The 16,505-nt window shown below is 35.7% G+C and overlaps 1 protein-coding gene across 2 annotated transcripts in view; it reads right to left on the bottom strand.

Annotated features, from left to right (window-relative positions):
- epha5 (EPH receptor A5) overlaps nt 1-16,505 on the bottom strand; it is an 81,883-nt gene that overhangs the window by 8,272 nt on the left and 57,106 nt on the right. The window contains exons 8-14 of one of the 2 annotated variants that reach the window (XM_016573692.1): nt 14,415-14,520; nt 10,445-10,512; nt 9,631-9,756; nt 8,425-8,610; nt 8,067-8,128; nt 6,924-7,133; nt 4,387-4,536 (exon numbers count right to left, since the gene is read on the bottom strand). In XM_016573692.1, coding sequence (XP_016429178.1) covers nt 4,387-4,536; nt 6,924-7,133; nt 8,067-8,128; nt 8,425-8,610; nt 9,631-9,756; nt 10,445-10,512; nt 14,415-14,520 — 908 coding nt within the window. The remainder of the gene's footprint in view (nt 1-4,386; nt 4,537-6,923; nt 7,134-8,066; nt 8,129-8,424; nt 8,611-9,630; nt 9,757-10,444; nt 10,513-14,414; nt 14,521-16,505) is intronic. The other variant, XM_016573693.1, reaches the window with a different exon arrangement.

The raw sequence follows: 16,505 nt of genomic DNA, 5'->3' as shown, positions 1-16,505 counted from the left end.
ATGTTGCTCAGAGACGCAAAACAGTACTGTGGCTGTGTTTGGAATGTTTTTTGTTGGCGAAATAGCACAGAAATAGCGCAAAAACAGCCAATATGTTGTCTAAAATGTAAGTCTCTTGATATTAACTTATTGTTTATTGAACTGTTGTATAAAATCAATATCACATTTGTAACCATGCTGATTTTTTAAGAAAAAAACGTCACTCTTCGTGTGATATTGACTAACTATATGAATTTATTTAAATATATACATTTTCTGCCCCCTTATCTTGAATTATGTGATCATTCTTAATGCATATTAATAGACTGAATAATGCAGTGAAAGAACGCAGTCTAAATGCGCACGCGCTCTAAAGCCTGTGTTGGTCTAACCAGACTTCATCACGTCACGCATGCGTGCCTCTGTAGGTGTGTTTTGTTTGGTTTTTGCAATATTCTCGATAATGTAATGATGTCTCACGAGTTCAGTATTTGCGCTAAACCTGCGCAGATTTGGCTTGCATGAACTTCCGAGACAAATGAATGAGTGAACATAACTTACGAAAAGTAACCCGCCAAATTGGTTAGTGATTTGACAGCGTTAGCCGCCACAGCTGATTTTTACCCGCATTTGGCGGGTTTGCGGGTGTTAATTTCAAACCTTGTACATATACATAAGAAAGTATGGGCTGTTTGGGCCCTGTAGCTTTCTCCCCGAGGTCGTTGATGTATCCAGATGTGGCTGCGGGTTGAGCGGGTGTCTCCGCAGACACTGTGGCGGTACCGGTGCTGCAGGTTCCAGGGCCTGAAGTGTTCTCTGACGCGGCCTCGATTGCTGTGTCAGTATTAGCAGCAGTAGAATAAATACTGGAAGTGTCAGAGTTATAGACCTCCACTCTTGTAGTTGTGGGTTTATTTAAAAAAACGACAAATATCCATTTTGTTTATTTAGCATATCTCTGCATGAATGAATGAATGAATGATGCATTTATATAGCGCACTACACTGGGGCGTTAGGACCCACACAGACCACAGGGTGAGCACCCCCTGCTGGCCTCACTAACACCAGACTAAAGCGGGACCAGAACGAGAAGAGAGTCCACTCACACGATACTTTGAGATTTGTGAGTCGCGAGAGCATAGAGCTACTTTTTAAAAACATTAATTAAAAATAATTTAGCCTTAACATACTCATTAAAATAATTAGATAATACAAATAAAATGAGAAAATGTGAATATATTTGTTTTATTAATAGCTCTGGCAAAATCAATTGGCTCTGGTCTGAGGTGCCTACTAGGCAGAGTTTATTTATTTTATTTATTTTTATATTTAAAAATAAATAAATGTAAGGAAATCGCATACTTCCCTACAAACTCCACCTATGTTTTTATACTGACTGTCTGTTTACTTGAATTATTAATTAAATCAATATTTACTTAACTAAGAAATTCTTGAAGGCTAATTTGTTAATATTTATATCAATATTTTACTTTTTAAAATTAATTTGTTAATTGTGTTCTTTTTTGTGTTAAATAGTACATATATATACAATTGTATATAGTATACTTTTTTTCCGTGGTATAAAATTTGTATTATCAAAATAATGTCAAAACTAGATAAATGTGTTTTATGTAATTATTTTTAAATGTTAAAATTAATGTTAATGTATTAGTAAATATATAGGTAACCAAATGTTTAGTTAACCATTTATTAACTTTTTAATGAAAACATAGGTTTCATGAAAATTGTAAGCTTTATTAGTCTTAATAAATACTAACACAAAACGTGTTTTATATTAGTATAGTTGAGATATTATCATTGTGTTTATTGATATTTTGAAGTATTTTTTTATTTTATTTTATGCTATGTTATTTATAATGTTATTATGTTTATGTTTATTATGTTATTTTATTTTGTTTTAACCAGTTTATTGTGTTTTTGTCATATTGATTTATTCATTGCACACACACACACACACACACACACATATACTGTATATATATATATATATATATAATTTCTTTTTATTTCAGTTATGAAAATGAGAAATGCTGCCTTTTTTTTTTGTTTAATATTCCTGGTCTAGACTTTATAAGCTGTTCATATGTTATTATTTACTGAATGTATTAGTGTCTATCCAGTGAGATCATGTTTGTATTTAGACAGAGACAAGGGAACAATAGATGACGTTAGCTTCTGGTAAAGGTACTGTACAAAATGTCTTTTACAGAAACTCTATGCCTGAGCCGAACTCCATTACGCCAGCAGATTTCTGTCTACAGAGAGCTGATGCTCTTTCTGTGCAGAAAAGCTAAGAGTAAAAATTATAATGGCCAAAACCCGAAACTCACATTTTCAACCCCAATATCCATTACCCAGCATCCCGTTTGTTCCTATTCTGCTGTTAAGCAGGTGACCTTTGACTGGACCGCAGGCAGATGTACCGCGGTGGGAGAAAGAGTTTATCCAGCCCCCAGCACAACCCCAAAATCTGCATGGATCTCCCCCGCTGACGGTGTTCGATATGTCAGTTCAGCTCAGATTTTACCCTCACTTCCTGATCTATTTATAGACATCAGCATTCTATTGCTCTCATTTCCCCTAAGGCAAATACGAGAGAGCATGTGAGTGCTTAAAACGGCTATGGGAAGCAATTATTGTGGTGTAGTGTTAAAAAGACTGCAGGGGAAAACTGCACTTTGGCTTTACTGTTGCCCAGAAACAGAATCTTTTCATAAAAGTATACTATATCATCACTAGATATATATCATTATATTTATAACAATAACAAATACTATGGATGTCAAGTGGTTACATTTTAAATTAAAATTAATTGCACATTAATTGTGGCTAAGAAATTACCCCCCAAAAGATCATTTAAAATCATTATTGTTTTAAATGATTAAAAACATTAAATAGACGTTTTTTTTCATACTGAAATATGAAATGATAAAAAAAGATGCTCTAAATATAAAAAAATAAAAAACACCAGTAGGTGGCAGCAAGTCACTACCTTAATAAATGAGTCATTCAGTCATGCATTCATCTGATTCATTCAAAGGGCTGATTCATTCCGAAACAAAGCAAGTAACTGTCTTTATGAATGAGTCACTGGATCATTCACTCACTTGATTCATTCAAACAGCCAATCATTCCGAAACAAAGCAAGTGACTGGCTGCATCTGAAATCGCATACTTCCCTACTATATAGCAGGCGAAAACAGGTATGTGGCAAAATAAGTATGTCCGAATTCACAGTACTCATAAAAGAGTAGGCAAAAAGTACCCGGATGTCCTACTACTTCTGGCGTGATTCTGAAGTGTGCATGATGGACACTTATTCTCCCATGAGGCCACGGGAGAGGATTTATGAATATCAGTGACGCGATGCAACTGATGCTGGTGGGTCACATGACAATGACAACATGGCTAATGTACCGTAGTTCGTCCAGAATACATTCATACTACACACATTCATACTATATAGAGCATTCTCTTTTTGCGGCCGTGAAGTAATTACTTATTCAAAAAAGTACCTATTCAAGAGGGTATGCGATTTCGGACACAGTCCCTGTCTTTATGAATGAGTCGCTGAATCACTGGCTCACGATTCATTCAAAAAGCCAATTCATTCATAAAACAAAGCAAATGACTTGTCTATATGAATGAGTCACTGATTCAATGACTCACTTGATTTGTTCAAATGGCCAATTCCTTCAGAAACAAAGCAAGTGACTGTATTTATAAAATAATCACTGAATCATTGACTCACTCGATTCGTTCAAAATGCAAACTCATTCAGTTAGGAAACATCACTGTATGTTGATTGGATACTCAAAACAGGTCTGCTGTGGCTTTGTTTGGAACTGTTTTTGTTTGTGAAATTGAGCAAAACAGAAAATATTAAGTCTAAAATTTAACACAATAATAACTTTATATATTATATTCACTTTATCTTTATTCAACTATTATATGAAATCAGTATCACATTTGCAATCATGCAGATATATGGGGGGAAAAACAGCATTCTTGTGAAACGAAGCAAATGACTGTCTTTATGAATGAGTCTCTGAATCATTGACTCACTCGATTCATTCAAACAGCCGATTCATTCAGAAACAAAGCAAGTGACTGTCTTTATGAATGAGTCACTGAATCATTCCTTCACTCGATTCATTCAAAACTGTGGATTCATTCAGTAATGAAACACTTCTGTGTGTTGCTCGGAAAGACAACAATTCTTCTGTGACTTTGACTGGAACTATTTTTGTTTGCGAATTTGAACAAAACATACAATATTGACAATATTGTGTTTAAAATTAATTTTCACTTATAAAGACACAATGTAGTGCCAATAAGACCACATGAACCGCAGTTTAATAGAATTCTGGGTTTATTTCGACTTACGTCTTGATTGCTCATCTCCCAGTATGGTCTCTCGCCGTACGACGTCACTTCCCACATCACAATGCCGTAGCTCCACACGTCACTGGCTGAGGTGAACTTCCTGTAGGCGATGGCCTCTGGAGCCGTCCACCTGATGGGAATCTTTCCTCCCTGCAAGACAAACAGCACGCTGAAATCCACATGTCACATCAGAAACGTGTCTTGTCAGAGCATCTTAACAGGTGATTATCGCTGGGAAGGAATGGTGTCAGGCTGTGAAATGTGACAGGAAGCATTAGGTCTGTGGACGGCTGCTGCATGCTAATCGCTAATTGACTGTCCCGGTGTTAGCACACTCCATCTCTGACAGCACTGAGGAGACATGACTTAATTTACTTCGCCGACAGTTCACACAGCCATAAAACGCTTCCCTCAGTGTGACACACCAAAACAAGAAACAGATGACAAAGAACGCTATGCTATGCTAACTATGACAGCTACCACCAAATTTCTAATTATCCTCTTTCAGAATAAGGCAGTTCCATTTTCAGGGCTCAACAATAATTAGTTTTCACTGTTGAATATTTTTGTTCTTGCTCTGGCAAAATTTCACTGGTTTTGAGGCAAAAAAAAAAGAAACAATTTCCTAGTGTGATTTAGCAACATATGTTTTAAATGTCAGAATATTCAACAAGAATAAATTAGGGGCACTTCAATGTTATTTGCACATGTTATTTGGGGACAAATTCACAAACTATTCTTAAAAATAAAATAGTTCTTAACTGCCACTTTGCATTTGCTTCTTGCAATGCAATGCTTACATACAGGACTTATTCCTTCTAGAGATACAGCTAGAAAAACTAAGTGGGAATGAATGCATTTAAAAATAATGATTTAAAATATAAAAAAGTGTGACACAGAACACTTAATTCCTGTCAAGCCAGTCACAATGAAAATAGTGTGTGCACTTATTATGATTAGTATGGTAATCTGCAAGCAATGCATAAACATATAACTACCTACAGCGACTTAATTACATACAAGGTTTCAATATTCATTGAGCTAATCAATGAGTCTTCAAGAAGAATCAGCATACAATCAGATAACACCAAAGCCTCTCTTTTTTCTTTTTTTTCTTAAGAAAAAATATGTTCTTAAGAATACTTAAAGGGGTCATATGATGCTTTTTTAAAGATCATTATTTTGTGTATTTGGTGTAACAGAATATGTTGACATGCTTTAATGTTCAAAAAACACATTATTTTTCAAATACTGTACATTATTGCAGATATTTCCACATAGTGGGGTAGATATGTGGGGGCGTGTTAGAATGAGCCGTTTTAGGGGGGCGTGGCAGAGTCTTAACTTTGATAAAGAATATCTCTTTGGATTTGAGACTTTAGTCTTTGCAACTTCAGGGATCTTATCTATGCACAATCAGCTTGTAACACTCCAAAGAGAAAGGAAAACTTGAAATCGCATCATATGACCCCTTTAAGAATTTTTCAGGAGTTGCACACTCATGATTCTTACAGTAATCTGCAGGCTGTGCAAAAACATGGCATTCGAGGTAATTTTATTGAATTCATTGAGTCTTTGGCAAGAACGCTGTGCAAAACGCCACAGCCTGTCATGTTAAGACAATTCTTGAAAACTTCTTAAAGAATTTTTGAAAAGTTGAACTTAGTAACATTCTTACGAACATCTTGGAATGAGTATTACACTCCTGCCAAGCCAGTTGCAATGAAAATAATGCATACTTATTATGATTATTGTGGTAATTTGCAGGCTGCGCAAAAACACGGTCTTTGAGGTATTTTTCATTTTTTACTTTTTAAGAATGTTTAGGGTTGTACTTCTTAAAAAAATTCTTAATTTTTTATTTTATTATTTTTTTTTTATTTCCTGACTTCACAGATCAGTTCAGAATGGAATATTATTTTGCCACAGAATGACTGAATGAATGAATGTCAGAACTGTGAGATGTTAACTTACAATTCTGTGAAGAAAAGTCAGAATTGTGACATAAACATGCAATTGTGAGAAAAATAGTCATACTTATGAGATACAAGCTAGCAACTGTGAGAAAAAGCAGTCAGGATCGTGAGAAAAAAAGTAAGAGTTGTGAGATAAAAAAGTTGCAATTGTCAGAATCAAAATAAAGTCAGAAATGTGAGCTGTAAACTCAGAATTACAAATTTATAACTTGCATGTGCGAAATATAAACTTATTTCTGACAATTCTGTGGTGGAAATTAGTGTCCATAGTTCAGGGTTGATCCCTGAACTATGGACACTAATGAATTGTGGAGGATGCAGCAGATGATCGTATAGTGTGTAATAAAGCCTGTAATGCACCCTGAGATGGAAGTGTCCAGCTCAATACGTTAGTGCATTATCAGAGAGCAGGAATGGAACAGTACTGAAAAGTAGGGTGCTAGTGGCACTGGGTTTGAATGTAGGTTTAAAACAAAGCGCTGCTGTGAGGCAGCTAATAGATGCAAGGAGTAGTAGGTTAGCTGTTAGCGTGGCTCAGCGTTTATCTTCTGTAGCACGTACGCGGGTTGTGTAGGCCGCCTCTGGGTCGTCCTCCAGCACTCTCGACAAGCCGAAGTCGGACACCTTACACACCAGGTTGCTGTTGACCAGGATGTTGCGGGCAGCCAGGTCACGGTGCACATAGCCCATCTCAGAGAGGTAGCGCATGCCAGAAGCAATGCCACGCAGCATGCCGACCAACTGGATGACAGTGAACTGACCGTCGTTCTTCTGTTGGAGCAGTAAAGACACAAATATGAGAGCAATACATCAAACTAAATGCTTATACTTCAGAAAGAATGGCTCACCGCACAAACTGAGGGGAGTAGCTTTTGATGAAGTGCACACAAAAAGCTGCTATTAAGTGTTTGGTGAGTTTAAATAAATTAATTCAAAATAAATGATACATATATTAATTCAAACATAATTATATATCTATATAAAGGAAAAAGTATATTTTGCAAGGCCCTGTGTATGTATGTGTATGTATATAAATCTAAAAAATGTTTATATTTTCCCCACTGTATGTGTGTTTATATATATATATATATATATATATATATATATATATATATATATATATATATATTTGTATGCATATATATATATATACATACACAAAAACTACAATTTAAAACACTTATATAAACACGTTTCATCATAACAAAATAAGATTAATATATTTATATTTAATTTGATGCACAAAAACGCAATACAATAATTAAGTACAATTTGTATGGATTTGCTCAATCACAAAACACTAGTGACACATAAATAAATAAATAAATAAATAAATAAAATACAACCTTTTTTTCATTATAACAAAGATATCACTTTAAAGTGTCCCTTTTAAACGTTACATATACTATAGTAATAGCAGTAAATTATGAATAATTAAAGCAACTAACACTAAACCAACTTGAAACCTCGTAATACACGATTAATTCATATTACTCAGTAATTATTTGTGTAATTACACTGTAACAAGGAACATGTTCAAATAAAGTGTAACTAATCATCTCGTTTTTTTTTTCATGACATGTCCATAAATTTCATACAATGATGAATGATATATAATTTATTGATGTTTATTGACATTTATTACAATGTTTGTTGACCATGTCACATTAGTGTCTTTGTTGACTGAGAAAAGCAGAAATGTACCTTCAAAAAGGTGTCCAGGGATCCATTCTCCATATATTCTGTTATTATCATCACTGGTTTACCTTGCAGAAATAAAACACACGCATTTCAGCTTCAAGGTCTTTGTTATGTTACTATTATATGACACATAATATATAACTGGTAACATAAAAATGTGCGTCACGTGGTAACAATTTAACTTCTTTTATTTGAATCAAAAACATTATTTAACATTACTTAATCAACCCAAACATGTTTTAGGTTACACCAACAAAACTAAACTGAGGGGTAAAATCAAGAACAAGATAACAATTACAGGTTAACATATTTTACAGGGTAATACAGAAACAATAATTTTCAGAGACCTCCTAGCACTCACTCTTAGTGACGACCCCCTTGAGGTGGATGATGTTGGGATGGTCGAACTGGCCCATGATGCTGGCCTCGCCCAGGAAGTCCCTCCTCTGCTTCTCGGTGTAACCGGCTTTCAGAGTTTTAATGGCCACTGGGATCTCTCTCTTCCCTGGCAGCCGCAGCAAACCGCTGCACACCTCACCGAACTCACCTGCAACCGCGAGGCAGAGCCATCAGTGAACCGCGGCAGCAAAGAGCCAGACAATGAAGCGCCTCATTTGTGCTCAGGCAGATTTCCCTCGGAAAGCGACAAAGTGCAAAGCTACTGAGGGATGAACTTCCTTCTGAATGAATAAAGTCTGAACCTGACATCACTCCAGACCGTTCGTCTGAGGCTCTCAATTAATAATGTTGTAAATAATGTTCAGTTTCTTGCACAAACCGATCATTTTGCTTCATAAGACCTCGATATATGATCAGGAGCCACGGGTATTAATTTTGTCTTGCCTGGTATGCTTGTTTATATTCTCAAAGATGGGCAGCCATTGACTTTTTATGAATCACCTATGCATTTAATGAATCATCAAGAACCACAGTTTTAGCTAAAAATATTCGGTAACACTTTACTTTAGGGACGAATTCTCACTATTAACTAGTTGCTTATTAGCATGCCTATTATTGACATATTGGCTGTTTATTAGTACTTATAAAGCACATATTCTGCATGATCATATTCTACATCCCTAATCCTACCCAATACCTAAACTTAACAACTACCTTACTAACTATTATTGAGGCAAAAGTCATAGTTAATGGTTTGTTAATAGCAAAAACTGGACCTTAAAATAAAGTGTGACCACATCTTCTTAACTGTTCTACTGAAGAACAAAAGTCTCCTACATCTTGGATGGCCTGAGGGTGAGTAAATTAACAGCACATTTTCATTTTGGGTGAACTATTCCTCTAAGTAGAAGATAGAATGCTATGTGGTTGCTAGGACATTCTGGGTGGTTGCTAGGGTGTTGTTAGGCAGTTTATCGAGCATAATTTATCCAACATAATGATCCACAGTATCTAAACAGATTTCATCTCATACAAAACGCTGCACAGTCAGTCCAAACGCTCCAAACGTCTCAAATTCTCCTTCTCAGCAGTGAATGTTCACCATGCAAGCTAACTGTAATTCTGTTCCTAAGGCCTGTTTTGTTTTAGTCGCTCATAACTCACTCACCGGCTCCAATAACCCGCTCAATGGTGATACAGGACACATCAATCTCCTTGGCGAACTCGTGGACGGCCTGGTTGGGATCTTCGTAGGTGTGAGGATCGATATACGTGCGGACCGCTGGGAATTTGACTGTGATGAAGAGAGAGAGGACAAGAAACAGAGACATAGAGGAGGAAATGTTGCTCACAGCTCTGGGGTTGGGTCATGTGATGTACCGTAAGAGGATGCACGCAGGAGATGCTGTTTGAGGGTTCATCTCTAGAGACCGTGTTTGTTCTTCCCTGCTGCGCCAAGCACAACACATTGATGGATTGCTTTAGGACTACATAATAAGAATACACCAAAATATGCCACATGTCTGTGTGTCGTATTATTGGCTACGTGGATAGTGTGGTTGTAGCCTAATGGGCCAGTGAGGTTTTCGGATTACAGATTACAGATGGGTGTCCCAGTTACTGCAATGTTACTAAACAATTATTATTATTATTATTATTATTATTATTATTATTATTATTATTATGCAACACGGCATCATTAATAATAATTATTAATACTGTGGAAATATATTTGAAAATATATTTATATTTTCTAAATGAATTATATCTTCTGTTTTGAATGTTTGGCAATATTTATTGTTTAATATATAAAATATATACAAAATATGTACTATATTCACACATAGGATGATGGTTTGTGAAAAAAAATAAATAAATCCTGTCCTGACGTCATTTATAAGTTTATGATAGGATGAGACTGTAGCCCACTGAACTCTGGCTGACCCCAGACGTGTCTGTCTGTCTGTTTCAGTTAGACTTACTGTGTCCATTGTGGAAGTGCATCTTCTCCTCGTCTGGATCTTGCTTGGCTTTGCTGTAGCCACAACGTCTGTGAAAAAGAAAAGCTGTGTTATTGTTTATACATCGCAGTTGTCTGTGATGTATAAACAGACATCAACCCTGCACTCGTTTACTCTCATTTTTAGATGCAATGCTGCTAATTGAACGAGTGGATACGGGGAGGGTAATGGTTTTATCTGCTTTCAGCACAAGAATCCTCCAGAGGACACTATCCAAACACACACACATGCAGTATGACAGCAGTCTTAAGCGAACCCAATGCATCACTGCTTTATCTGCCAGCAGAGTGTTTGTATGTGTGAAATGAGAAAGTGAACATTCAGACACAATGAACTGCAGAAACAAAGCGATATCCACTACAGACCTGAGATACAGTACAGCCCGCATAGTAAAATTATTTGACCACCTGTACATGATCACTGTATATTATCTTCTAGTTTGCAAATAAGTTAAGTGAAAATGCAATTATTAGTGCATAACATATTAATTATCATCATAAAAGATAAAATAGGATTTAGATTTTAGTACTGATTTGAAATTATTGCTATAAAATTATATATGACAAATGTTATTAACTGTAATAAAATTAATTAGTGTGATTAATTTGATTACAATTTTAATCCAGGATTAAAACTAACTAACTAATTAAATAAACAAACAAACTGAATTGAAATCAAATATAATAAGCTTACATATAAGTAAAATAACAACAGAAAATATGAAGATAAAAAAAAAACAGTAAAAACACTGATACCAAAATGACAATGTTTTAAACAAATGGTAGTGTTAATTGTTATTAATAGTATGATTAATAATAATAGTTTCAAATATTATTCTAGTACTCCATAATATAGAGTGCATGCTGCCAGGAAAACAGTATGCAATATGCAAAAATAAATGTGATTGTGTACTTGACATAGTGCATATGCACATCACATACTATTTCCTTGGTAGCTTTCAGTATATATAATGCAGTACACTAGTATTTGATTATGAGTTCTCCCACAGTCTATAAAATACCATTTACCGGATGCTTACTATGAATATCAGTTTATGGCCCAGTTTATGGCCCAAATTCCAAACAAGCCATTTCCCTTTCAGGCCGACCCTTCTCTGTTTAGGTGTGAATGAGCGTGAATGAATGTGTGTGAATCCCGTGGGATTTGGCTGTATGGCTGCAGTCTCAGGGGAGACACACATGTAGAGCTGATGAGTCTGACCAGCACGTCGACCCTGAAGCCCCGCCTCTTCCTGTGCTCCACTTTCTTCTGAGAAAATGATTGGACCTCTGTGCTGTCACTCAGTCTGACATATTAAGCTATAAAACCAAAATCCCAACTAGAAGAAAGGCTACTCTTATGATTAGTATAAGCTTTATAAGGCTGCATGTATACATATTTGACAATATTACTGTTTTTACTAGCATAAAAGAAACACTAATAGTCTATTTTACAATAATAAAAGTATTGTTCAGAATTGTGTTCTTTGTCAACTTTCGTTACATTAAAGAACCATGGAAAAAAAGCATCAGCGTTTGCACAAAAATATTAAATATTAACTGTTTTTAACAGTTATAGATTGGTTGATTTGAGCAGTAAATCGGCATATCAGAATGATTTCTGAAGGATCATGTGACTCTGAAAACTGGAGTAATGATGCTGGAAATCCAGCTTTGCATCAAAGAAATAAATTACGTTTCACTATATATTAAATTAGAAAACTGGTATTTTAAATGATAATAATATGTCATAATATTTCTGTATTTTTAAATAAAATAAATGTAGTCTTGATGAAAGTAAACAAATAAATACATTAATAAATAAATAAATAAATAACCCCAACCCTTTTGAATGGTACCTTTAATGATGGTAGAATGTCGGTACCTTTCTGTACATGAATATTTCTTGCATATGTGAAGAAGTGACATCAAACTAAAGTGTGATATTGTGTACATTCTCAGCCAGTGTCCTCGACTCAACCCAAAACCTTCGCACCATCACCTTCAAATGTCTGCGAGGATGGTTCTCTGACAGCTTTACTAACAGCCCTGTCCAGCAGGAGCCTGTTCTCCAGTCAGCCTGGGGTAATAGGCTTCTGACGGTGCCCTTGCAGCTCATTCATGAATACGTCTTGACCTAGTAAGGCCAAGAAGGCTATTAACAACCCTGATTGCTTCCTGCAGGAGAAAGCGTGCTTCAAACCCATCTGCGACATGAAAGGTGACGGAAGTGTCGAGGCTGTGGCCCGCATGATACACTGATACACACTTTAAGAGTAATTGCCTGAAACGGTCGCACCCTTGAGGGACATCCTAACCCTTGCTTAAACAATTCAACTGCCTTTCAAGTGGCAATCTCGAGGCTTCTGAGGCATTCAGCCTGCTGATGTCTGTTTGAGGTTTTGCTCTCGTGCCAATTGTCAATCTCGAGGAGGACTTGACAGCATTGAATTAAAGGCTGTGGTTCAGTTCAAGGGTGAAGGGTGAGGAGAGACGAACATTGCTCGAGGTTAGCATTGGCTAGTTAGCCCGTTCTCCACTGACAGACATTCAAACCCTTGAAAAAGTTTGCTTGATTGTGATACGTGTGCACTTGTAGTGTACTTCAAGTATATTATAAAAAAAAAACTGTACTTGCATATAATATAATATTAATAAAATAAAAGGCCGTTTAAGAGAGACACTTTCATGATTATCTTAACAAACGTAAGTACGCTTTTAAAAAGTGCACTTTGTAATAATGCAGTAATAATGCTGTAATAACATAGTAATAAGTAATAAACATTAATGTACATTTTAAATATTTGTTTTAATCTTTCAATAATTGTACTTTAAAGTACACTTAGTCTGACTAACTAGCACATGTAAAGTAGGCCTACTTGATTATAATTTTAACTGTAGTGTGTTAATTGCAACTTCATCTTTACAAATGTGTAATTACAAATATCTAAATACATGACATACAAGAGTGAATAGAAATTACATTCAAATATATTTTAGTTACCTATAAATGACAATAGAATTAATTACTTTTTCAATGACAATAGAAATTATTGTGAAATTACATTTAAATACTTAAATCCTATTTGGGTCAAAAAAGCACTATTAAGTTCAGCTAATTGCATTGAATATACATTTAATCCATGTTAGATTGAAATTTAATTGCAATAACTAAGTAATAAGTATGCTAGAGTGTACTTCTTTTTCATAATAGCTGTGTATTTTGATGAAATAAAATGTTAAGTTGTGTACTTCCATCAGGAACGAATGGAAATGCTTACGGATTCCAATGCTAATGTTAACTCTAACACTAGCAGAACATGTTCTTCAGAGGTAAAATGTTGTGAGATGTTAAATCAAACGTTTACGACTTAGGTTCCCGTATAGTCCCTGGGCACAGGAAATTATTTATTTTCAGACAATCTCTCTTTAGATTTCAAACTCAATATTCCATATATTAAAAAAAACAAAACGTAGCATTTTCATGAGCGCAAACAAAAATGAACAAGTTTACATCTGCACCTACTGCACTTCCAGCATAATTCCAGTAAATTGCAGACTGTTTATTATAGATAGACAGAACATGGCTCCGTTTGTTTCCTCTAGCCAGCGAGGACAATAGCATGCAGCATATTAAATGCATATTTTCCCCCCCACCCCTAAATGCATCAAAGATCACACATATCTGTCTAAGCACCTGACAGGGCAAGCCGCGCTAAATACTTAGTATGAGTTTGTTTGAAGCGCTTGATATAAAGCATGTCTCATCATGTTTATATCACGCACTTTTCCTGTAGCAGCTCACTTTTCTGTTTTCCAGATGCGTTTTGTCCATATAAATGCTTATTCACTACTTTAAAGTAACATGACAGACTGAGATTTTCTGTGCACAGTGCGCAAATGTGATAATCACTGTTATGGTGTCTTCTTACCTGCCACTTATCAGGAAACCTGTGACCAAGGCGACGAGGATGATGGCCACAGTGACCGTGACAGCGATGATGGGCACCTGACCCTGATCACTGGAGGCCGCTACTGCTGGAACACAGACACAAGAGAGAGACAAGAGCACGGTTTGAGAGCAGCTTTGTGCCATTTCATCACAATCACTACCTTGTTTCCTGCTAAATTCACTTTAACTGTACTGTGAAATATCAATTATTACACACAGCCAACACTGTGTGGCATATTAACTATGACTTTTGCCTCTATAAACTCTTAATTTGCTGCTTATTAATAGTTAGTAAGGAAGCTGTTAAGTTTAGGTATGGTGCAGGATTAAGGGATCTAATCTATGGTCATGCAGAATAAGCCATTAATACGGCCAATATGCTAGTAATATGCATGCTAATATGCAACTGGTTGAAGGCAGGGTATGTGATTTTTCAAAAACACTTTAGAAAACTGATTTGGGCCGAATAGCAAAACAAACTTGTAGCCAATCAGCAATAAGGGGCGTGTCTACTGCTTTGTTTCACAGAACTAATCGTTGCCTGGGTTGCGTACGTATATGTGGGGCGGAGCTATCAAAATAAGGGCAAGACCATTTTGGGGTAGGGGCGTGTTTGTTTTGGTGATTTCAAATATCAACATTGGCTACCAGAAATCGCTTACTCTGCCTTTAAGAGTTGCTCAAATATGAATTAAATGAAACATAAAAACCCATGTTAGAGCAGCAGAATTCTCCCTAATGTTGTCCCAACTAGTCAAACACAGTTGTCTGAACAAAGAATTTTAAATTGAACAATATTGGTGAAATGGGTGTGTGCGTTCCCAGCATGCACTGCGATATGAATAATGCTGTTAATGTTATTGGATTATTGTTTCACTCTTTGCTGACTTTTGTTGATTTTTTTTTTTTTTTGTTAGTTATTCATTGCGTTGAGAGCTCATCCTTTTATATGCTCTTTTTATGTGCATCAACAATAGAAGTTTGTTGAGGTCTATGTACAATTTTCCAAAGCATCCTATATGTCTTTGCTTTGTAGGTGACATTTTGTGCATACAATAACTATAATAATCAATAATCAAAGTCACAAGCATAGCATCACATATAGCATTTTCTGCATATTTGAACACTTTACAATAGTGACTATATGATTTTGCGATCCATCTTTTTATACTGGTGACAACTGATGGACTCATACACCTACCTACAAATATTATAAAGGGTAAAAACTTCCACTGATGCTCAACAAAGTAAATCAATATGCAGAAAATGGCAGATGGAAAAATGCAAGCAAGATAAAGTTCACATACGTTTTTCACAGCACTATGAATGGGGCGTGTTTAATAAAGACATGAAAGATTATAATTGTTTGTTTGTTGTTAGCTTAAGCACATTGTTTGTTTATACTTGTGACTTTGATGAAGATCAGATGATTTTTAATAACCAATCAATCTAGAAAACCAACCAATCCCAATGGGTTCACATACATTTTCTTGCCACTGAACATATATCAGAATCAGTTCATTGTGTTATGAACTGAACATTTGCTAAACAAAAAATTCATAATTGCCTTAATGAATTGGTTGAATGAGGCATTTTGCATTTAGTGAACAAAAACATTGAAATTGACAATTTTTTAAAGACGATAGCGGAGATAACTTAAAAAAGAAAAAAATCTGAAAGCATCAAATTCGCTTTTTACAATACATATATTTTTATTTTACAATGACTTTGAATGTGGCTCATCCATTTAAATCTTATTTTATTTTTGGTTTGTTTGTTTTATTTTTCACTTACAGTAAGGGCTTGTTTCAAACTCAAAGCGGCGACTGAACCCTCCGTAGCCTGCAGAGGTGCGTGCTCTAATTTGAAAGATGTACGCTGAGGAAGGTTTAAGGCCATCCAGCAAAACATCCGTCTCCTTTGACTTTATGATGGTGTAGCTTGTTTCCTGATCCTACAGAACCACCAGAAGAAAAGAGAAGACAAAAACGGTCAGAGAGGGAGAAAACGAAGGATAAAGGCCTCACATCTCATGAGAGAACGGCAAAGTGTGTGTGTGTGTGTGTGTGTT

Source organism: Sinocyclocheilus rhinocerous, unplaced genomic scaffold (assembly GCF_001515625.1).
Source record: "Sinocyclocheilus rhinocerous isolate Xijiao unplaced genomic scaffold, SAMN03320098_v1.1 scaffold2277, whole genome shotgun sequence".
NCBI lineage: Eukaryota > Metazoa > Chordata > Actinopteri > Cypriniformes > Cyprinidae > Sinocyclocheilus > Sinocyclocheilus rhinocerous.
The sequence above is the reverse complement of the archived record's forward strand: the minus strand, read 5'-3'. Positions and strand labels throughout refer to the sequence as shown.